Below are 23,232 nucleotides of genomic sequence, written 5' to 3'. Positions count from 1 at the left end.
TCTTGGTCTATGAATGTGTGATGTTTGTGATATGACCTTACTTATACAACAGAAGAAACTGTTCCCTTTCCTTTAGTTGTAATATGCTTCAAAATGCAGATTTTTTAAGTGCATAGGACTTTTGCCATCATAACATGGGCAAGTTGATGCCAATTATTTACTTACAAAATACTGCTTTCCATCTACACAATTCGTATTAAGTATCTGCACCACATTTTGTGCTAAGACAAGCCTTCAATTTAATTTGAAGTTATAAATAGCAGCAAATATGACTTCAGCATGGTCACTTGACTGTCCATCTCCAGGAAATGTTTTACCCACGAAGGCCACCTGTGCATCTTGTGCATTTCAGTGTGTTCCAACTGAGTGCTCCAATTCCATATGTCACTTGAGTTGGTTTGTTTGTTTCAGGTGCCCACTGTTGCTAGCTATGTTTTTCTGAAAAAAAGCCCAATAAATTTAAAGAATGAGAGAGGAGTAAAACACAAGAAACACTGAATAAGGAGGAAATACTGCCTTTGCTGATGATGGCTTAATCAGACTTACGTAGTTTTTCTCTGCTAAAGAATACTTCAAAACTCTGAATATTTTTGTTTCAAATCAGAATAAAAGGGCAATACTTCTACAGAAGGAGTATTTCTTCCTGCTCAGTTTTGTGGTGGGCCTTCAGAATGGCGAGAAGCAGGGAGGGTAGGTAAGTTTTCAGGATAGCAGGCATATGTGTGATTGGATACCACTAACTCTGAATTTCTGAAACAGAAACAGAAATAGGCTTCTCTGGAAGCATTTACACAAGCTTTACATTTTTGTTTTCAAATGTAAAATCACAAGGTTCTTTTTACTAAATTTACAGGATGAGAATCTTAATTTAGCAAAAGGAGAAATCCCCACATGACTCTAACCAGAGAACTGGAGGATGAGTAATGTTTCCTTTTTGACATTTTTTTTTAGCATTAAAAATAGTTCTTTTACCCAAGAGGGTTAGTGTTGATGGAAAGAGAATAAAAGATTAGAGAGAGGGCAAAATATTAGACTAAACAAGCTTGAATACACAGGTTTAAATGTAAGTTCCTAAAATCATGACACTGTGTGCAGAATTCCAAGTGCATAGAAAAAAACTCTCTTGACCATCTCTCATGGCATTGACTTTGGTTTTACAGCTAGGATATGAAGACTCATTTTAAACAAAACTGAAAACCTCGGAAAACTTAAATATTTCACTCAAAGTACCCAATATGCAGCTGCGTTTACTGTGATATATTCAGTAAATCACTATGCTTCTCTCCCTGCTTCCTTGTTCTCTCAGCAGTCCTTAGAAGAGGTTATTTAGCAGCATTTTCCATATATCATGTGGCTGGGCAAACTGAAAAATGAAAGTATATTTTGGAAGGCCTGCTGTTTAAAGACAGCAGCTTCTGTCTCCACATGAACTCAGAGACACATCTATTCTCTCTGCTAATTATGAGTACTGGGATCTTGCTGCAAGAACTTTTCCCCCCACTTGGATTTGTTCAAGTTTTTATGATGCAGGTGGTTCACTGACTGTCTGCCACCAAGGGTAAAGAGCATGACAATGCAAAGAGGAAAACTCATTAAAAAATAAAGCTGTGACACTCCATTCAAGGTTGCATCTCTGGGCTTTGCTGAGAAATGAGCTACTTGTGCAGCTATATGTCAATATGAAGTGACTGAAAGCAATGTAAGAAAACCAAGTGAGCAGAACGATTTGTCATAGGCACTATGAAGGAAAACACTCATAAAAAGTAGTTTAGTAGATCTATTGAGATGAATATTTATGTTGGGAACAGTAGGGAAATTATTTGCCAAGAAGCAAAGCACTGAGAGCAGTTTATAAGCTGAAGGCTTGTTTTGTAACAAAGTGGCATGGGTACAATGCTTATACTCTGATTTTAATTGACGTTTCATTGAACTGAAAAGGCTAATTATAGACAAGATTTTTTTATCACTGCGAACAACATAACATCAAGAATACAGAACTGGTTGTGCTAATAAAACCTTATTGCAACAACAGACAGTAACTAATTATTAATCTGGTGGTGGCTATAAAAAAAATTCAGCCTTTCTCTTTTTCAGTGTGCAACAAAATGTAAAGATTTGCTATGAGCATTGTATGACTTGAAATGACTCCATTCATTCAATTAAACATATGATTACATGCTGCCTTTTGAACTTTGTCAGTTTCAAATGCTTTCTGCAGCCAAATGACAGCAGAGATGATATGGTTCTTAGGACAAATTAACATTGAAGTTGTGATAGTTTCAAAGGACCATGCTTCACAGGTAGCTGTGCACAATGCATGACTTGCAAAGTTAAATGGAAAGACTGTTTCTCCAACTCATTGCTGACTAAGAATATTCTCTTTACTCAGCAGCACAGAACAAACTCCTGTGAACCAACTAGTTTAATGGGCCCTGGGCAATTTGAGAAAGGTTTCTGCAGAGAACATTTCAAAGGGAGTTAAGAAGAATGTGCATGAAGAATGCACAGAGTGATTTAGAAGGTGGCTCAATGTGTGTAGATGGCTATGAGAAAGGGTAAACTGTGCATGAAATTGCTTCGTTCTGAATTGCTTTAAAGTTCTGAACATTTTAACCTCATATAACAAAAGATGCGACATCTATTAAAATAATTATTGTGACTTAAGTGATCATCTTATGTGTAAAGCTAAATTCTTCTCTCCTGGTTTAAGACAATATACATGAACTAATTTATGCTACATATGAAGGAAATTCAGGATTAGGTATTAAACAAACACAGTAATGGGATGTACACTGCACATCCCAGGATAATTACTGGATGCCATGTGCTCTTCCATTCTGTGCAACTTGGCTCATCGTGTAACAATTATAATTACGAGGCATTGAGGCATGAAGATGTGGTATAAAATGAAAAAAAAAACCAGACAGCAGTGATGACCAGGAACTTACTCCTTGTTTTATAAGTTCCTGAGCTTGTGAATATTCAGCAGCCAGCCATGGGGACCAGTGTTTTGTGCCCTGGACAGGGGGACAAGATGGGCTAATATATTCTCCTCCCAAATGTAGTACAGAACAGCACACTTAAATCCAACATTTCCTTCCTTCGTTTTCTGCAGCATTTTGCCCCCAGCAATAGTCCACAATACCAGTACTTTTCACACGCAACAAGTTTATCTCAGCCAGGCCCCTACAATCAACCATTGTTCCCCTCACTGGTCCGCTGACCCCTTGCCCATCACACCAGTTCCCTCACATCAGTTTTGCTCACTGCTTCAGCCCTTCTCCAGCTTCTCCTAATACCAGCCTCCTCAGTGAGGGCTCTCCTGCTTCCTCGTGGAGTGATCTTTAAGACCCTCTTGTATTAACAAGGGTTATACGACAGTTATATCATGCCTTGCATGTTTCAGAACAACAGCCCTGGATGGGTTACCCCTCCCATCATTCATGTCGTACCTGCATCCTGCTGGGATCCCAGGTAGTATTGCCACGGCTGCTGAGGCTCCGTGATTAGAATTAGAAAATGCAGCATTTCCAGACTACAAGATAGCTGTGTGACAAGACACTCTCTGTTGTCTCTGCTCCTCTAAATTACTTCTTCATATCTATAATTAAGATAATTGCCATATTGCTAAACACTCATTTAGAGTTAGATACCACAAACTTGTTGGCTGTTGCTACTGCAGACTTCTGATGCACAGCTTTATGCCTGAAATAAACGTAATTAGAGGCTTGTCCAAATACCTCCACCTTCCCCAACTTACAGTTCCATTTTCATTGAATGGTTCAAATTAGTACAAAATACACGCACAGAACAAAAGTCCTAAAGATAAACGTGACTGTTCCTGAGAGATTTCAAAGATCTCTGTTGTTTGTCAGTGCTACAGAAGACAGACGCTCTCCTTGATGCAGTCTTCTCTTTGAACAGCCTCTTAAACAGTAGCGAAGCGGCAGGAGGCTTTGCATCATTTAAAGGCCCTGTATTTGATGGCTGTTGAGCCTACTGTGCGCAGTGACTTACTAAAAAGACACACTACAGAAAAGGTCAGCAGCAATAATATTTATTCCAGTTGTGAAATTCTGCAACAGAATGGAAAATGGATTTAAGAAATCAAAGAATTGGATCAGACGTGACATGAATAATTATCAAGACAGATGTCTTAGAGGAATGCACCTTTCCCGCTAATGCCCAGTGCAGCAGAACAATCCACTAACAGCTGGACTGGCATTCTTGGGCATTAAATATTGCTGACTTTCCTCAATAAAGATGTGTTCTGTAATTGCCTTCTGTACTTTGAGCCCATAGGGCATACAATGCCATCTGAAAGCTTTTCTCTCTAACCAGGAGAACTATAAATATTTTTGTTTTTTAATGCAGGCTCTGATTCTGTTGCACTTTCTAGTTATCAGTAAGTGGAGAGCGAAATGAAATCAAATATTTGGAAATTTATTGTAAATTGCAAAGTCACATCTGTAACACCCAATGGATGGATTTTGACAAACAGTCATTTATTCCTGTTTCTCAGAAATAAGTAAGAATCTTTAAAATAGACTTCTGGAATCATATACTTAATTTTGTTTCATTTAGAAAGGAATTTATGAGAAGTAGATGGAAGTGGTTACACAAGAATGCAAGGACTGAAAGAATAAAGAGAGAATGAAATTGATGAAGAAAAAGGCCAAGAAGCAGCCTGGCTGATGTGCATCACCAGAGGGCAAGTTAATCTTAGATTATCCCTGATGTTACATTAACCTGAGCTCAGACTCGTTTTCCCTATCACAAACCCTGCGGCAGAACTCACCCCCACAACAGCGTATCCTAGGACGTGGCTCTCTGCAGAGCTCTGCGCACTAGTGCCTCTCCGAGTAGCTCACTTGTTCAACCATTGCAGGATCCACCACTTTCTCACAAATGTAAAATTTGTACTCGTCGCACTGTGCAGCATCTATGTTTGCACCTTGAAGCCACACACAGTCTAGGAAAGGGCTTGAGCTGGCTCGCTGGATCTGAAACCTGCAAAAAAATAGCAGAGATATTCATCATCCCATGGAAAAAGTCACAGGCTGATACAATAATTCCTGATTGATGCTACTCATCTGACCCACAATACCAAACAAGCTCTCTGATGGGGTCTTGCCTAAGTTGATAAGCGATGGGTAACCTGTCTGCTGGCAAGCAGGCAATTACTGATTGAGGGTTGCTGCTTCTGGCTTATAACAAGTATGCCTAGACATGGTCTGTTCCTATCTGTGCAGTAACTTACAGATCAAGGGAGAAAGCTGATCCATCCTCCCACAGCCAGCGCCCCTCAGCTCCATTGCGAGACAGCCCAATCCAGAAAGAGTAAGGACTGTAAGACTGTGCTGATCGTATTGTGAAGTCCTGTACAGAAAGAAATGCAAAGCCTGTGAATCACATCCCTGCTTCAGTCATAACAGCCTATGATTTGGAAAAGCAGAGAGACAAATGAAAGCGAGCTGCTCACACCTGTGCGTAACAGACTTTGATTTCCAAGTGAATCTGGGCAGTGCCTCCTACTTCTGGCAATCAGTGCTGTTTTGGAGATAAGGAAAATGAACCTGCTGAGAGCTTTCAGTAGCTCTCAGCTAAAATGACAGTTGAGATAATAACCAAAGCTTGCACATTAGCTGGGTAATGGTATAGGTTAATGACTTCCTTCCAACACACTGGCTGTGTAAGTGAGGCAGGTAAAGGCCTTTGCATCATTTGCTATCATTGCACACAGAAGATTCAAAATACAGGCAATAACACCATGGAAGTCAAGATACAACCTCATTGCCATTAAGGGTCAGGGTAGAAATCCCTTCACAGCAAAGAGATCTCCTGGTTGTGCTTTATCTGCTGCTTCATTTAGAACTTTGGAGTCAGAAAAGGACAAGGATCCTCTTCCACTCATATGGGAGAAGAGGTCAGGGAGCAGGTCAGGCCAGTGAGCTTTCTAGTTGTGTACAGCAAGAAGCTGAAGGCCAGGCTTCTGATGTTTGCTTGTCTGCTCTAGCAAGACAACAAAAGTACTAGCCAATCACTACTAGCTCAGTTATATTTGCCCTGAGGTGGGATGGAGATCTAGATGTAGACCCAAGTTGATGGGTCTCCTGAAGTCAGTAGAAATGCATCAGAGAGGGTGCAGCCAGAGCACAGGCAGAGGGACTCCAAAGGGGTATGGACAGCTTTTTCCATTTGGTTCAGCACACACATGCCATAGCACATAGTGGAAGGAAGTAGTGGCTGTTCAGGTCACAGTAAAATGCAGAATGTATCATTAGAGAGAGAAAAAAATAATCTTTACTAGCTCTTCCTTACTCTCTATCTTAAGAAGTCTGGACTCCAGAGCAGAGCACTGAGCCTTGCTTTCTTGCCAAGTTTTATATTCTTTTGAAAAGTGGTAGCAGTTCTCCCCATACTGTAGCCAGTTCTCAGGACAAGGAATACATTTCTGCCCTTGAAAACAAAAGAGCACCTGATCAGGTTTGTCAGTGACGGCAGCCTTCAGTGGTCTAGTGGATTCCTGCAGGACCACTAGAGCAGTACACAGTCTCTGTCACAGAGGAGCAACAATTACTCCTTCATTCTCCAGCTAAATACATGTTTTCATTGGGGACTTAATAAATCCTGTTGCCAGAAGACCAGAAAAAGCATTTCTAAATGAAAATCAGGAAAACAATTCATAAATATTTTTTGTATCTGACCAACAAACCTGGAGGGTGCTAGTAAAACAAAAATAGAGGGGATTTTGAAAGTTGAGTCATGCTCACAAAGATAGAGATGTAAGTGGACTTAAAAGGAAAACTAGACTTTCAGTCATATGGTTACATCTCTTATTTACTTTACTTCTTGATCAGGGCCAGCTCTTCCTTGCTATGTGCTTTAGAATGCAACTGATACTTTAACTTTTCTGGCAGCATTTCATACTTTCTATGGATCCAGCGTGCAGACATCAGATAGAGATGGCCAGCCAAAGTGAAAGATAATGAGCCTATTGCTGTTAAAGAAAATATCTTTCTGACAGCTGCACTTTGACTCTTTTCTGTCACATTATTCTCTTAGCTGAGAAAAAAAAATACTCTTGCCATACAGTCTGTAAACAGTTAAAGCCAGTGATTACAATCCTATTTGGCAAAGAGTAGCAGTTTTTCCACTGCTGCATCCACTACAGTGTAGCAGAATGAAGCTGTCTTCAGGAGTCAAAGCATTTCAGACAATTAAAGACAGTAGGAATTTTCCATTAATCTTTTTTTAACTTTTACTATAATTCAATGAAACTGACTGTGAAAGAGGGATTGGTAGCATCAATGAGTTTACCTATTAGAAACATATATTTTTTAAAAGGTGTCACCATCATGGTATTTTCTGAATTAAAGTGTTTGCCTTAGATTATAAGACAGCTCCATTATAAAAACTCAATAAACGTACTTCAGAAAGACTGATACTTTAAAAATTATCAAAATGGAAATGCAGACTTTTGGACGACTTGATTGAAATGGCTTTTAAATTAAATAACTCAGGGCAATTTTAGAGATTTTGATTTTTCCTTTCAATATGGTCAATAGAAAAAAAATCAATCTGTGGCTACCATAATGTGATGGAACCACCATCTTCCCACCACTGTGTACCTCTGGAAGCGACAAGTTGCTTTACAGTCTCTGTCAAGTTCAAATTCTGAGCATGGAGAAGCTCCAGCTGCTGGTTGAGGCTTTCCATTATTGCCTTTTGCAGTGTGAAGTTTTCATCCCTTTCTCGCACAAAGTGGCAGACCAGGATGACTTGAGTCACAGTGAAACAAGAATGAAATTGTTCCATTAATAGTAAAGTTAAACTGCTCAATACAACCTGAATAAACCTACCAAAGACACATGTAACCTCCCCATGACTGAATATACTTGACCCACACACACTTTGTGCACACCTAGGAGTAAGACATCTCATTTTCAAAGTCTGGGAGCTCTCTCAAGTGGGAAAACTCTTCCAGAAAGAGACACTTTTTTGCATCATTAATCCCCTGGACTAATCACGTTCCTTAATTAATTTCCTAGACTTTTAGTTGTTCATACTGAACTCTGAGCACCCCTTCTGTGATCATACTTACACCTGGCAGCCAAGATTCCTGCAGCTACCATTGAACTTAGGCAGAAGACCCCAAGTGCCACTGTAGCCAGTTGCCAACAGGAGGATGGGCCAGTGGAATCTGGGATAGACAAAAAGAAGGAAAGCAGCAAGAACAGGAACCTCTCATTTTTGTATCTGCAGCTCCTATGTTGCAAAAGACAACATGACCACTAATCTGTCCAGTGAATTGCTGAGTTTCAGATAAATATGTGGTATTACATTATAAAAATTGTCCCATTGTTTGGATGTGACCAGTCTACCTTAGAAGTTGGGGGCTGGGAAGTGAGCAACCCATGAAGACTAGCTTAGCCAGGAGCTTTTAAGAGAAAACAAATTTCACAGATTTGACAAACTACATCCTACAACCTTAATTATATCTCTCCTCTCAGATCTAAACAGTTTCCTCACATTCTCCACTCTTCCATTCTTTTTAATTTCCTGCTTTTACTCTTTTCCTTTCTCCAGTTTCTTAGAATATTTGAGTCCAAAGTGCTTCCAAAACCCAAGATGGTTCTTGGTAGGTGACATTCTCCTCTGAGTCTCACATAAAAAATCATTCTCCAAGGTGAGAGTTTGTCTTGGAGAGAACTGCCCCCCCCCCCCCCCCCACCCCCCCCCCCCCCCGCCAGCACCACCAGTACCTTTTGCTTTGGCAGTCTGGAGCTCCTGGTCCTGGGACTTTTCCAGCGTCATGAACCTTAGGTCTGCATATGTCACTTCTTCAGTCATTTCTAGCAAAGTTAATGGAGAATTCAAGTTGATCACACAGGAGATACAGGGATAAGGTTCTGGCTGGGATCGAGTGAATGGTCAGTGTCATTGGGAGTTAACAGAGTGATTCATGCAACAGTCAGAAGGGTTTTTTGCCTCATACTAAAGGATTTCATGACACACTGATACTGCGGGTTGTTTACATGCAGCAAAGTCCCAGAATAGTATTTAAATCTCCTGCATGTGCAAAAATGCAATGGGGCATGAACACCTCACAGTTCTCAGTCCCTGGAACAGACACATAGAGTTACTCTATTTGGGGATATATCCTCTTTGTAGAAAGAAAATGAAGGAAGAGGAGAGGTGAAGAGGAAACTACATTTATTTTTTACTAAGTCTAAACAATGCCTTGAAGTTTTCCAGCAGCAGGGGGGTTGTTTCCTGTCTTTATTACACAGTGATTAATATTCAGTAAATTCAGCCAGAAGGGGTCCTCAATTTCTCAAGTGGTGCAGGAAGACTGGAATGAGAAATGTACTCATCCCCTTTGCTTATTGCTTGTAAGCACATCACACTTGTCCTAATAGAGTAGCACATAGACTTGTCACAGTCATTGCCCCTTCCTGGTACACAAAGAAATGAATCGAGGTTTCCCAGCTGCCGTTCCAAGTATATTCCAAGTATGTAAAAGAGAATGAGCCAAAGAAATCTGCTGAACTAATGGGAAGTCTGGCTAGAAAATTAATGTACCGGAGTATGATGCAGTGCTCCTGGACTAGCTGTGGCCTGAAAGCAGTCCATGCGAAGTCACAGGTGATAAACTCTGCCTTTTAGCAAGAGCAATTAACAGAGCACTGCAGCATGCCATAGTACTAGAGCTGCTGCTGCATCTAAGGAGGGGTCATCTGTCAGATTCTGAGTGCCTGCACCATGCTCTCTCAAACTTTGAGCACTAGGAATAAAATGGAGAAATTTAACTGGTCCTACATTTCCTGATAGTTCTATTTCTGCTGGCAAAATGACAGGAATGAGATCTGAACTTTCAGTTTTATTTCATATGGCTCTACTGCACACTACCCGAAAACTGCTGGTCTCACCAGTTGTTAACTCAGGAACAAGGATGAACCCCAGGTAGCACAGAATACCCTCCAGCACCTCATCTCACCAGGGGCTTCACCAGCCTCTGCCAGCCCCAGGCTGCTGGAGATCAAAGCTCTTTGGGTACAGGGCAGAGGGCATTCCCACACTTTTTGATCTTACAGTGGAAAAATTGGGTGTAGTGCCAGGGGAACATAGAGAAATTCAAACTACTGTTGGATGTTAGGCTAGCAGGGCCAGAGGTGGATTACTGGAAGCACAGCATTAATGGCAATGCCATAGAAACAGAAAAAGAATGATCAATAAGTTTCATGAAGGAGTTATGGTATGCTTTTGAAGGGGTTACTGTTTCATGTCACATTGCTGCTCCTTCTTCAGAGAAATTTTTTATCACTTTCTCTAATATTTCTCCAGTTTGATCCAGTTGATGAAAATCTCATGAAACTGAATTTCAGATAAAAATCAAATTATAATTTATTGAATTATCACATTGATAATAAAAAGCCTCTGAAAAAAACCTGGTAATTTCTTTTCCATATTGAATCCTTCCAGTTCTAAAAGCCATGCATACAAGAAAGGCTATTTTACAGTTCTGCTGGGTCTTTCTTCTAAAACTCCTACAATACACAAAAGAATTTAAGAAGGAGACAAAAAAAATTATTGGGCAATTCCTATATAAATATAAAGCAAATAGTTTGTGTTTCTATGTTTCTTATTTGTCCATCAAGACCCAGAAACCTTCTGGTAGTAGCCTAGTATAGATAGATGGATGGATTGATAGACAAACAGACAGATAGATAAATAGATAAACAAAATCATGCTAGGGCAAGTTTACATGGCACCACTACTCTTATAATTAGAGAATGGTAAATGGTTTTTAGCTTGCCTTGGGAGAATACATTATGTTCATGAATCCATTGGTTCTGCTCTGCAACTCTAATATGCATCACCGAGGCTAATGATTCACCAGCTTAATGTGAATGCATTGTGATTGCAACATGGGGCAACAAGTTTCTCTAGTTGCTATCCTGCCCTTAACATACATTTATGCACCAGTCCCTGGTGGTTCCCAAACACAAATAGTAACACATTACTGCAGAGTATTTTTTCTGTCTCAACTATTCAGAAGAGAAAGAGAAGGTGAATATAATCATATGCATGTAATAACATTCTGAATAGCCACAAGCAGTAACAGAAATCTAAAGCAGTTCTACAAGAGAGGGGCAATGAATGGGTCACTGAATGGAGCCTACAAATTTAACCAGCTGCAGGACAAATTGTATCCAGGATAGGAGAATCAACATGTATGCACTGTGATGCAAAGTGTACCTCGCTGGGGGGATTTTGCTGGCCATGCAGGAAATTCAGGAATGGGACCTGTGAGTGAACAGATCATCAGTTGTAGGACTGACATAGCAGGAGACTACCAGGTAAGAGGGATGGTGGCAAAGCCTTAAAATGGGAGATACAAGAGGTGTTGCATGTGCATATAAATATATACACATACATATAAGTATATATATATATATATATGTGTTACCCATGTATATATGCAACATATACATATACATCATATACGTATACACATACACATACACATACACATACACATACACATACACATACACATATACATATACATAATGTTGTATATCATTATTATATTGCAAACTTTTTCACAAGAACATCTCACTTGTAACATACACTCTGGATGTTGATCATATCGCTAAAGTCAACAGACAATGTGAGTGCAGGAGCAGAAAAGGTACTTGAGGAGGAAGAGGAATCTGAACTCCATTTAAACCGGTCAAAAACATGACCTTCAACCCACTCCCTCAGGGTAGGGGCGGGGAGAGGAATAATTGGGAATTAACAAACCTGGAGACCCTTTCTGCTCAGAGGAGAGAAGGGTCAGGTCTGCAGAGATTTCATGATGCCCTTCACTAAACAAGTTCAACATCTAAAGTAAAAACTTGTAGCCACCGCTTTTCTCCTGATCTGACTGGAAGGCTTTAGAGATCCTTCAAAAGAGAGAGAGAAGCAGGCCAAGAGAACAACAGGCAGAAACAAACAGGAATTGCCAGCGACAAAGAGAGAAGGAGAGAAAGCAAAAACCTGAAAGGCAGAGAAGAAGGATAGACCCAGAGGAAGACAGAAATAGGTAAAGAAGGAAGAAGATATTAGATTTAACGCACAACAAGGAATCTGGTCCTTCTGGTTAGTGGTTAGTGGAATGGTGAGGATGAACTGAAACTAGAAAGGACAAAAAGACATAAAGCCGCTTGAGACTCCAAGAGGCCACAGAACCACACTACAGGGATGCATAGCCCAGTCATGATCTGCTTTGTTTTAGGGTGTTTCTTATGGGTAAGTTGCATCTCAGATTCCTTTTCATGGGGTGTCTGCTCAGTTATGGAGTAACTTTGGAAAGATGGAGGGGCATTAGCAATTGACAGTCACAATAATTTCCCTGATATTAGAAAGAACTGGACATATAAAAGGCAGGCATGTGGAAGAGAAGAATATTTGCTGCCATTCCAGGGATGGTAACAGTCAGGGCATCCAAGGAAAAGGAATGAGAAGGGTAGGAGTGCTGGAGGGACAGAGCAGAATTCAAGTCAGTGTGTGTATAATATGATGCAGGACATTTAAAGGTTCCTAATGTGAGCATGGGGAAGGATCTACATCTGCAGTATGACATAGCTTGTGGTGGGGAAAGGGAAACCTGAGGTGAGGGTGAAGGTAAGTCAGGGTCTATTCTGCGAATTGGCTAAGTAGGATTTTAATGACTGCGGGAAGATAAGATATGAAACAATGCAGCTGGTATCGGAGTAATTTCAAACCTACAGCAGAACATATGGAAACAACAAAAGTCAACAACATAGGAAATTCAGGCTGTCAAGAGTCCAGGCGACAGATATGAAAGTTGCATATGACAAGGACTTAATTCACTGTAGCTGTGTCATGTTTGCTTTTCTCCTTCTAGGTCCCCCAAGTGAGAGGTGAGGAAAGCTGTCTCAACACTGAACTGTGAGTATTTGTTGATCTTGCACTCTTTTAAGAAGACAGTGAAGGACAAAGGCAGTAGCAGACATCAGTGATATGATACGATACGATACGATACGATACGATACGATACGATATAAAAATTTTGTTTATTTGACTGTGAAGTGTATCATTTACTTTCTGTTCAACACACTGATCCAGTGGTACTGTTCCTGCTACCTATTTGGATAACTGTAATGATTAAGAGCTTTCTGGTATAATTTTGATTGACCAAGATTATAAATTTGGAATTGACCTTTCCTTGAACACTTATTTTAAATATAGTGCTTTAGCAAATATTCCTCTTGGTGATGTTGCTTGCAAGAAGAATGGGAATCAAGACAAAACAAATGCGAAAAATCACCTAGGAAGATTCTTTTTTGACTAAAAAAAAAGTCTTTAAAATTCATAGGCAGGTCTACTAACTAAAACTAAAGGAACATACAACACAGCATCCAAACTGTACTCACAGGGCCAGAAGGAAATCAAAGAGAAAGTCAGAAAAAAATAAAGCAAAAGATAGCAGGGTTGGGCAGACTAAATTTTGAAAAAAAAGTGTATAAAAGAAGACAAGTTCAGAAACTGTAACATCATGCAGATCACTAATGTTTGCATACAGAACTGGGCAGGTACAAACATCAGGGGAACAATAAAGAGAGAAAGCCAAAGAGAAGGCAAACTCACTTAACAGGGGGACTGATGAGTCTGGACAGCTGTTTCCTCCATGAAGTGAGTTTCTCATCATTGTGCCATTTAGAAGCTGGATTGTAATTGAGGAGCATGAGGGGAGCTGGAAGAGGACACAGTAGAGATCTTCCCATTTATTTGGCATTCTGTGGCTAACTATGTGTTGTACCCTCTTCTCCTCAGCTGTTCAGGTACGGAGTGGGACCATTTGTGGTATATCTGGTAAGGCGGCATACGTTTACTTTAAATATCTGCATTACTGGACAATTCCAGTAGCAAAGAGTGGGATTAAATGTGACTCGCTCAAGTGTGATGTCACCCCCACTTTCCCTTGAGAAACTCTAATGCTCTACAGTAGCAAGCCAACTCCTGAGCAATCACATCATCTTTAACAAATGACTTGCCAGCCTCCTTTTTTATGACACACATTAATTTAGTCAGGTGAACAATATTAATAGAGCATTAATGGTACAATATGCCTTTCAAAATGCACATTTTTTTAAAGTAATTTCAGTGATTCCTTAGCAATTCTCAATAGGATGAGATTAAAAAGGATGGTAGTTGTTGGACATCTACAAGGCTGCATTAATAAAAGTATAGCCAGCAGATTGAGATATACGATTTTTCCTCTCTCACAAGGATGAGGACACATCTGGAATATGTAGTCCAGTCTTGGTCCCTCAGTACAGGAGAGACATTGGCACACTGGAGCAAGTCCACTGGAAAGCCAATAAAATGGTCAGAGGTCCAGAGGACATGATATAAGAGGAGGGCCTGAAATGACCAGGCTTATTCAGCCTGGAGGAGGCTAAGGGAGCAACCTAATTGCAGTTTTCCACTACCTAAAGTGGATCTAGAGAGAAGGTAGAGCCAGAGTCTCCTCAGAGGTGCCCAGCAGAAGGATCTGAGCCAAATGGCCAAGCTGCATCCAGTCAAATTTTGATTAAGCAGAAGGGAAAAATGCTTCCCCCGAGGGTGGTGCAGCACTACAACAGATGCCTAGAGGGGACACGGGATCTTCATCCCCAGAGACCGTCCAAACTCTGCTGGACAAGGCTTCAAATTACCATGTCTAGCTTTCATGTCAGCACTACTTCAAGCAGGAAGAGACCTTACAAGGTCCCTGCAAACAGAGTCTTTCTGTCCTAATTCTGTGTCCTTTGCCTTTCCAGGCTAGTGGTGGTGATCGGTGGGCTGCTGGTCCTGTGTGGCCTGGTTTCTGTTTGCGTGAAATGCTGCTTTCACTGCCGTCAGACAGGAGAGGAATCGGGTCCTCAGCCCTACGAGGTCACTGTCATTGCTTTTGAACATGACAGCACCCTCCAGAGCACCATTACCTGTGAGTTGGCTTCAACAGAGGCTGGGGACTTCAGCATAGCCCGATGTGAGGGGCTGCACTGTAAAAAGCCCAGATTGTGGCACCCCAAGACTGGCAGAGGGAAGTTCATGGCAAGATACAGGGAAAGTGGCATCTTACATACTACATAGTACAAATTAAGGTCCTCACCTGGCTTCAGGTAGCGAATGCAGCCAGATGGTGAAATAGCTGTGAGACATGTCTGAGTGGAATTAGGGCAGCTTATGGGCCTCAGTGGCATTTGAGGAAGGAGTAATCGTGGGATGCTGCTGATGGGATTTCACATCCTCCCCCTTTTAGGGAAAGATGAAGGGGCAGGAAAAGGAAAACATTCAGGCTGCGGGGAGGAAAAATCCTGTGCACTGCACATATACTTGTCCTCCTCTAATCACATGGTGCTTTCAGAATGAGGCAAATGGCTTTTATCTTCTCTCTTTCAGCTCTTCATTCTGTGTTTGGGCCTGCTGCCAGGAGGATATTAGCTGTGGCACACTCCCATAACGCTGCACAGGGAACGCCACCCCTCTCAGCACCAGACACTCCTCCGGTCTACGAAGAAGCTCTGCACATGAGCAGATTCACAGTCGCCAAGGCGGGGCAGAAAGTGCCAGACCTGGATCCAGTGCCGGAGGAAAAACTGCAGGCATCTGCTGAGGGCAAGGATGCCCAGCCAGCCCTCCCAGGACACTAGTGCCTGTTTTCACTGAATAACAAAAAATACGTACAGTTATGTACAGAGACTGATTCTTCTGAGCAAGGTTAGGAATGTCGGATTAACCTTCTTAGTCTAATGAGAAAGAGGGGAAAAAAGCAACTAAAATAGTTCCAGATCCAGCATATTTTTATGGCTCTTTTTGACACCTCGTTGAGATGATTGGCCGAGCTAGTCACCTGCAGGGGGATTGCCGATCTGTATAATAAGATGCTGTCTTATTCTGCTTGCCTCCTGCCTAAACTTCCTGAGTATGGCAGAGAGGCTTTCACAGGGAGAAAAAGAAAAACAGACAAGAAGGTCTTAATATCTGATAATAACAACAAAATTCTGGAAGGTACCAACCATTTATAGTAATTTATTTTTTTAAGGGAGCTGTGTAGGAACACGATCTGCATGTAAACAAAAGATAGCATACATTTGCTAGTACATGCAGTATAGTGCCTTAATTCCCTACAGGACATACAGAGTGAATAGAGTTCTGAATATGATATGTAGCAATTCTGAAATAGTAGTCACAAGCTCTTATAATTGAATTAAAAAAAGATATGTGTGATAACTGATCAAACAAGGGGAGGAGCAGGAACACTATCCCTGAAGTAAAATTCAATTGTATTTAGTTGCATTTGTGTAGTATCATTTATTAATTATTCCTAATGTTGCTGTAAAAAGCAGATCAAATTAAATAAGACCTTTTAAAATATTTAAGCCATTTCTCAAATAGAAATAATTTGTGAGTTTTTCCTGTTTGATACAAATATGTTGAATCATCCAGAAATATTAATCAAGCTGTTTGGATGAGCACAGCTATGGACCACATGTAGAATGTTTTCTTGGACTAGATACTCATGAGAAGGTATCTGTTGAATTACATCAATACTGTCTCTACCCTGGGTTCAGCAACTGAAAACATTACAGCATCCAATATCATAAGGCTATCCGTAGCATCCAAAACATAAAGGACATCCAATATCAGATGATAAACAGTCATGAATGAATTGCACATATATGTTAATGTTCATAAGAATGCACAGGTCATGGATACCACATCTTTCTGAAGTGCCTGCATGACCCTTCCTACTGGAGTACCCAAATTCTCACTGTCCTTAATATGCTGATATTCACAAAGCTCCTGTGAAAATATAGAAAATATGGTTATTCTGTGGATAAAGAGATCAAGGAACATGTCTCCAAATATGTTCAGTACTGTAAGTGCCATTGAGATTACAGCCATGGAGAATTTTAGAGAAGGCTGGTAAGACAGCTTCAGGGATAGCATGAAGCAGAACTGAATGAGCAAAACACCTTTGATGATGTCCCACACCTTGCCCAGTCACAGGAACTTTGTATCCAAGGGAATTTAATGAGGGTCTTGATTTCCTAGAACACAAACTTCTTCCTGAATTGCCTAGTCAATACCTAACTGTACCATTAATAAGTAATAAACTGGAATGGAATAAATAAATAAGTTATATATAAGGTTATGTCTCTTCCACAGTACAGCACACATGAAATAGTAATAACAACTGTTTGTGGAACATCTAAAAACCTGTTTCATCAGCTGTTTTTTGAAGTCCACTTCAAGTCTGACTTCTCCACCAAGCTGAGAACATATTCTGGAAGGCTCTTGTTTACTCCACAGTAAACAAGCGAGCGGAGACATTTGGATCTGCTGAACATGCGTCAGGCACTGTCAAGCCCAGAAACATCCTGGAAGCCTTCACAATCGTCTCCAGGGGGAGGACATAGCGTTCCTCCGCCGCCGCCTCCCTCCCTTTCCTCCTGCCTCCGAGCCCCCGCCGTGCGCGCATATAACGCGAGGTGGCAGCGTTGCTCCGCAGGGCCGTAACGCTGCCTGCCGGAACAGGATTGCGCAGTTTTTAATAATTTGCAATAATAATTACAACGTTATTTTTTTCCGAAGATTTGCAATACAAAGGAAAGTTTTAAAATTCTTCCTTTCCCCTTCCTCTGCATCAAATCAACTCTGCTGTCTCCTTTCTCAGTTTAAAGAGGAAAAGTTGCAGGTCACTTGTACCCAGAGCTGGGTGTTATGTGCTGATTTCAGCGTATTTCCCTTGACCAGAGCCCGTACTGTCTCTCCTGTCCCTTCCTGCCTGCTCACATCGTTCTTTGCTTGTCTCACTCTTCGTTGTTAGGTGCTAGACCGGGTACTCTCAAGTTGTTTTTTTACTGGCAAGACATCCAAAATCTTTCAAGTGGCAATAATGATAGATAAAACTTCACTTGCTCCGGAACTGTTTCCTACTAAACTGCACTCAGAGCGCATAGGACATGATAAAACACCAGATTAAAACAAACAAATAAAAACCAGATGCAGAGCTACAGACAGTGTTTAACCATAGAAGGTTGTGTACGAAAGCAAAGACCAGGTACCAGTGACTGGAAGGACTTCACTCTCTCCCTCAAATCTGTTACAATTTAAAGACATTTTCTCCTCACAAACAATCTAAAAATGTAGACAAGAGTCAATAAAGATCACGTTCTTTGTGAGAAAGCAGGACAACAGCCCATAAGAAATAGCAAGTTTACTTATTTACAGAGGTAAAGTGCTACTTGGTACTGCAATTGGCTGCTATTCAGCTGGTTTTTTTACTCCATTAGTGGCAGTTCGAACTCACTGTTGAGTCTTTGAAAAGTGTCATAAACACTTTTATGCTTTCAGATAATATTTTTAAAGAACTAATACTTTCATGCAATATTTAAACAAATACTCAAGTAGCAACTCTTTTGCCCATGCTGAAGAGAAACAGGGACATGAATTGCTCACAAATAGAGAAAAACATACATTGGAAAATAACTAAAAGGTTTCTGTTAATCATTAAATACTTTAAAGCTAGTTCAGCTGCTGCATACAGCCACTGGTATCAAACTGGCTGCACTGGAATACCCATGCTCTGCAGAGCACTCCAATATCCTGCACAACAAGAGAAAGAATACCATGAAAAGCAATTCTCTTCAGTTATGAATAATTAAGCATCTGCATCCAAAGATCCCCATGCACTTTACAGACGTTAACCATGTTGTCACGCTCCCAGTGCAACAGACAAGCCTTGGTATTTAATCTGTAGATGGGGAAAATGATGCACAAAGTACTGAAAATAACTATATCGTAACCAAGTCACTGACCTTTGGCTCAGCGTCAGCTCATTTGTTCACTCAACCCTTGACCAAGCACTGGGAAAAGGGTAGGACCCAAACAAGCATAGGACAAGTGATACTGAAGGAGAAAAGGTAACCAGCCTCCGCCAGCTACCTTTAGCCTGCATATGGAGTAATTCGGGCTGGAGTCACAGGAGGGAAAACAAAACTGACACCAGGTGCTGCAAATGAGGTACCCATGCCACCCTTAGGTTCCCCTAGAATATGTGGTACTTGGGAAAGACTGGTCTTCAGAAAATGGCCCTGCTGTTGTGTTGCTCCTTTGTTTTCACAGGACTGTAAGTAATGGTGATACCCATTCCCAACAGGCCACTCCAAACCCTCGGCTGGAACAAAGGGATCTCAAGATTTGTGTTATTTGAATCTGGGGTTTTGTCCGTTACTGCTGCTTTTCTCCACAAAACAGGTATTTTCTTTAATCCCCTCATAACATAATTAGTATGCATTTAAGCAACTTGGGACATGCAATCAGGTTGGGAGGAATGAGCAGCTTTTTTGTAAAAAGTAAAAAGATGTAGAAAATACAGCAGTGAGACAGCAGTTCAGCATAAACAATACAGAGCCATTTCCTAGAAGAAAGGAAAACATCCACACAATTAGCTGCTGTTTGCTGGGAATGACTAACCCTGTGCCCTCAGCTAGGGCCAGTGTGCCAGTATTGGCTTTAGGGTTGCTATAGATCCAGTGTCAAGTGAAACTGGTGACCAGTCACGAGTGCTGCAGGAAAGACTCCAGGCAAGGGCTCAAGGACTATCCACGTACCATGGATGGACATCAAATAGAGCAGAATTGCAAGTGACTTCAGGTATGCCCTCTCTGGTTTAATCACCATCCAGACTACAAAGCAGAAATGCTCTGTCTTTTATATATATTTCTATCCTTATTTCACAGAATTTTAGCCAGTTAGGTAGACAGACCTAAGCTAGCTTCACTTCACAGTCGTGTACTGCAGAGCTCCTAGCCGTGCCCCTGGAGCACTGTGTGGTACAGCAGGGGCTGCAAACCCTGCCCCCAGATTCGGTGTAAGCATTTTTATCTCCTGCTTCTATGGTTACAGCATTGGCAATGCTTGGGGAATCCCTTTTAAAGTGAACCTCTGGCTACATGAGCTGCAGGGACAGCAATACACTATGTGCTCAGAGCTGTTCTGACACTCCAGGTTAAGAAGGAGTACGCTGTTTTGACACTCTGTGAGCCACTTTGTGCTGGCAGTCCAAGGTAGGGAAACTGGCCAACCTCATTTCCAGTTCATCCCTCTAGCACACAGACCCAGAACGTGGGGTTTGTCACATGCCCATGGGTTGACATTTTAATAAGAACGCTAAGTCAGATGATCAGCTGTTTGTCACTGCTGCTGCATGTATCATCTTCCTGTCTGCTGTTGTGCCAGTGACATTATTGTTATTATTGAGCTGGAGGAGAGGGCTGGGAATTCAGTGCCTGGTGGGGAGGAAGCAGAGAAGAGGGAGGAGTGAGGCTTGTGGCTGCACATCCAGGGCTGTATCATCAGGGCAGGAAGAGTTCAGTAAGGAGATTTGTGAGCCTCACGTAGGATTTGTTGGGGGAGGAGAAGCTGCCTAGCAATGCTCTCACAGGCCGTGTCTTTGCATCAGACCAGGGAAGAACCCTTTTCTGATTTGTCAACAGAAATTCAGACTAGATGCTAGCTCAGCTGCCTTGTGTATAGTCTTGAGATGGAAACATCAATTTAGATGACAACAGGAGTTTGAGATCAGTCAGTTAAAATTGCCAGAATGTGCTGGTGACCTGGGTGAAACCGGCTAGAAAATTTCCTCTCTTTTGTCCTTGAAGAAGAGGCATCTACATCACTACAGGCCTTCAACACACTTTAGGAACTGCTATGCTGCAGGCACTTAGGACGCAAGGAGGCCAAACGCAGGTATTATAGAAAGGCACAATACCATGAAACCAGAATTTTCCCCAGGTCTGAGCCCTGGGATTCCTTCAGTCCAGGTTATTCACTATGGCACTGCACAAAAATAATGCCTTCCTTCTGACTCATCCTTCTGAGATCCTCTGACACTCCCTGCAACCATCGGGAAATGTTCACATCCTAGGATAGACAGAAACAAGTTGATGATGCTTCCTGTACAAACCTTCTGTACATGAACTAGTGAAGGCTGGGACACACTGGTCTATGCCATTCCCACTGTGGGCTGCCCTGTCCTCAAGAGATTTCAGCATGCAACTATGCAGGAGGTCACACTACACCACACTAAGTAGTAAAAGCTTAGACACTAAAGCACTTGCCAGAATACTTGGGGCCACACTTCAGCCATCCAAAAGGAGATGGCATGCTTCAGGTGAGAAAAACCCCTCCCCAACATGCCTGTTTATTGCTATTGACCATAAAGGCAGTTTACAGTGACAGGCTCAGCTGTACATGCCTGCATTTTAAGTGTAGGTGAGATTTCTATCCCATGCTTATTTACACTCTTGTGCCCGGCAAGATTATCTGGGAGCCACCACCATCTGAGCATATATGTGTTCCCCCATATCTCTCCTACTTATGTTTAAGACGAGAGCTCACAGCGCACCAGGGCCTTGAGAAAGAGTATTACCAAAAGGCCTCTGAGTTCATGGAGCAGTGTGCTATTGAGTGCAAAGTTGGGGGTGACAAGTGCATGAAACAGCTGTCTACAAGGCAAACAGCATGAGCTAACACCCCGGATCTGCTCTGAGGGTGTGTAATAGGCCCTTCCTACCCCTGGTGTTGGCGTGAGTCCCACCCTGCAGGCAACTCAAGGGTGCATATCAATGTATAGGGATAAAGCCATCAGTCCTAAGAGTTTCTTGAGGCAGCCTAAAAAGACCAGGGCTTTATGTTTCCCCTGATCCTGTTTTTATTGTTAAGGAGCATCCAGCTTGCTCTTCAATTTCTTCAGGATTCAAACTGGCTCTTTGCCATATTCTGGATTTTTTCCATTCTAACTACACTGTAGAAGCAGAGTGCCAGCAAATCAGCAACAATGTCTTTTCCTGCCTTTGTTTATTCTAAGTCAACATGCTGGCACAGGGTCAAATCAGATATGGGAAACTTGGATTCTCTCACCTCTGCCACTGGTATGGCCTTGGAGGATCACTTTCTGCATCTGAGGCAGTCTGCTGTCCCACTCAGCCCCTGTCTACTACAACTAGTATATAACTAGTACCTCCTTGTAAAAGTTCTGCTTCTCTGGATGAAGCATGCAATGAATTATTTTATACTCTCCCATTCATTGTTTCTTAGGTAGCAGTAATTAATTTTTGTGCTGATTTGAGCATGCTGATCCATTCATTAACACCTTCTCCTTTGCTGGCCAATTGTGAGCCCAACTACTCCTAGGAAAAAAACACACAGATACTCTGAGTATGTATGAGCTGAGTAACTGGGCTAAAATTGGCTGGCTATTTCAGCTTGTTTGCAGACAGTTCCCTTTAAGAGTCTGCTGTTTGTGGCGTGCATCTGGCCTGGCACATTATGTGACACACTGCCTGCCCCTTGTTGTTTAACCCCGGTGTTGTAAACAGGGCAGTAATCCAGATCCAGCAGCCGCGGGGACGGTCACGAAAACTGGCATTTTTTTGGTCTGACTTCTCGCAGCCACTTGAAGAGCAGGTCTGGCTCATCACCCCCATTTAAGACAAGCTGAGGCATTCGAGCCCCACACGAGAGATACAAAGTCCTGGACCCTCTGCCCGGAACCCCGCTCCCACTCGCGAAGCACCGCCCCACGCTACTGCGCCGGAGAGGGGGAGGAGCAACGCGGCTATCCCTGCAGTTCCGGGTGGATTATGTGCCTGCTCATGCTGTATTTATAACCCCTGAGTCACGCTGGGGGAGGGAGGGGGTTGCGGCGTTGCTCAATCGTGTGTTTATTTTGCTGTCTTTAGAAAAAAATATATTCTTTTTAATCTATCGTGCAATAAAACAATGTACAAACAAAAGTACGCTGCGGAGGGGGGCGACAAGCGAGGGTCGCCCTCACACGTAGCTCCTCTCTCCCTCCGCCGCGCCACGCGGCTTGTGCCCCCGTCACGCGTGGGCTGGAAGGTGGGACATCCCTCCTTGCCCTCCTCCCCGATGAGTGAAGGGTCTGCGACTTCCACCCCCGCAACTCCACGGGCTTTGTGGCCCCCAGCCCCGCCCCGGCGGCACCGTGGCAGAGGGGTGGGTGTAGGGGGGTGTGCCTCCCTGTGACGTCAGAGCGCCCAATTTGCCGTCAGTGTCTGGTGCGCTCCCGCGGCAGGGCTCAGGGTTGCGCTCCGCTGCGCTACACTTGCGGGGGCGAGCGGGGGGTACGCCAAGCACCCG

At 42.3% G+C, this 23,232-nt stretch overlaps 2 protein-coding genes across 2 annotated transcripts; one reads left to right on the top strand and one right to left on the bottom strand.

Annotated features, from left to right (window-relative positions):
• Positions 1-4,847: 4,847 nt before the first annotated feature.
• Positions 4,848-8,853, bottom strand: CLEC7A (C-type lectin domain family 7, member A). The gene is made up of 5 exons (XM_010181493.1): positions 8,766-8,853; positions 8,105-8,203; positions 7,657-7,781; positions 5,261-5,379; positions 4,848-5,010 (listed from the first exon to the last, which is right to left on the bottom strand). Exons 1-5 carry the CDS (start codon positions 8,851-8,853, stop codon positions 4,848-4,850), a joined length of 594 nt encoding a protein of 197 aa, XP_010179795.1.
• A 3,399-nt stretch (positions 8,854-12,252) lies between these two features.
• On the top strand, positions 12,253-15,713 carry TMEM52B (transmembrane protein 52B). The gene is made up of 5 exons (XM_010181491.1): positions 12,253-12,300; positions 12,920-12,963; positions 13,849-13,887; positions 14,838-15,004; positions 15,463-15,713. The coding sequence occupies exons 1-5, from the start codon at positions 12,253-12,255 to the stop codon at positions 15,711-15,713; spliced, it is 549 nt and encodes a 182-aa protein (XP_010179793.1).
• The last annotated feature ends 7,519 nt before the right edge of the window (positions 15,714-23,232 follow it).

The sequence above is a fragment of the Mesitornis unicolor genome, unplaced genomic scaffold (genome assembly GCF_000695765.1).
Source record: "Mesitornis unicolor isolate BGI_N332 unplaced genomic scaffold, ASM69576v1 scaffold24873, whole genome shotgun sequence".
NCBI lineage: Eukaryota > Metazoa > Chordata > Aves > Mesitornithiformes > Mesitornithidae > Mesitornis > Mesitornis unicolor.
The sequence above is the reverse complement of the archived record's forward strand: the minus strand, read 5'-3'. Positions and strand labels throughout refer to the sequence as shown.

Excerpts from the sequence above, each read along its gene's own strand:
- CLEC7A (XM_010181493.1), bottom strand. The coding sequence starts at position 8,853 with ATGACTGAAGAAGTGACATATGCAGACCTAAGGTTCATGACGCTGGAA. Across the intron at positions 8,204-8,765 it reads CCAGACTGCCAAAGCAAAAG|ATTCCACTGGCCCATCCTCC; the intron begins GTACTGGTGGTG and ends TGTCTATCCCAG. Across the intron at positions 7,782-8,104 it reads AGGAATCTTGGCTGCCAGGT|TCATCCTGGTCTGCCACTTT; the intron begins GTAAGTATGATC and ends CTGTGACTCAAG.
- TMEM52B (XM_010181491.1), top strand. The coding sequence starts at position 12,253 with ATGCATAGCCCAGTCATGATCTGCTTTGTTTTAGGGTGTTTCTTATGG. Across the intron at positions 13,888-14,837 it reads GACCATTTGTGGTATATCTG|GCTAGTGGTGGTGATCGGTG; the intron begins GTAAGGCGGCAT and ends TTGCCTTTCCAG. Across the intron at positions 15,005-15,462 it reads CCTCCAGAGCACCATTACCT|CTCTTCATTCTGTGTTTGGG; the intron begins GTGAGTTGGCTT and ends TCTCTCTTTCAG.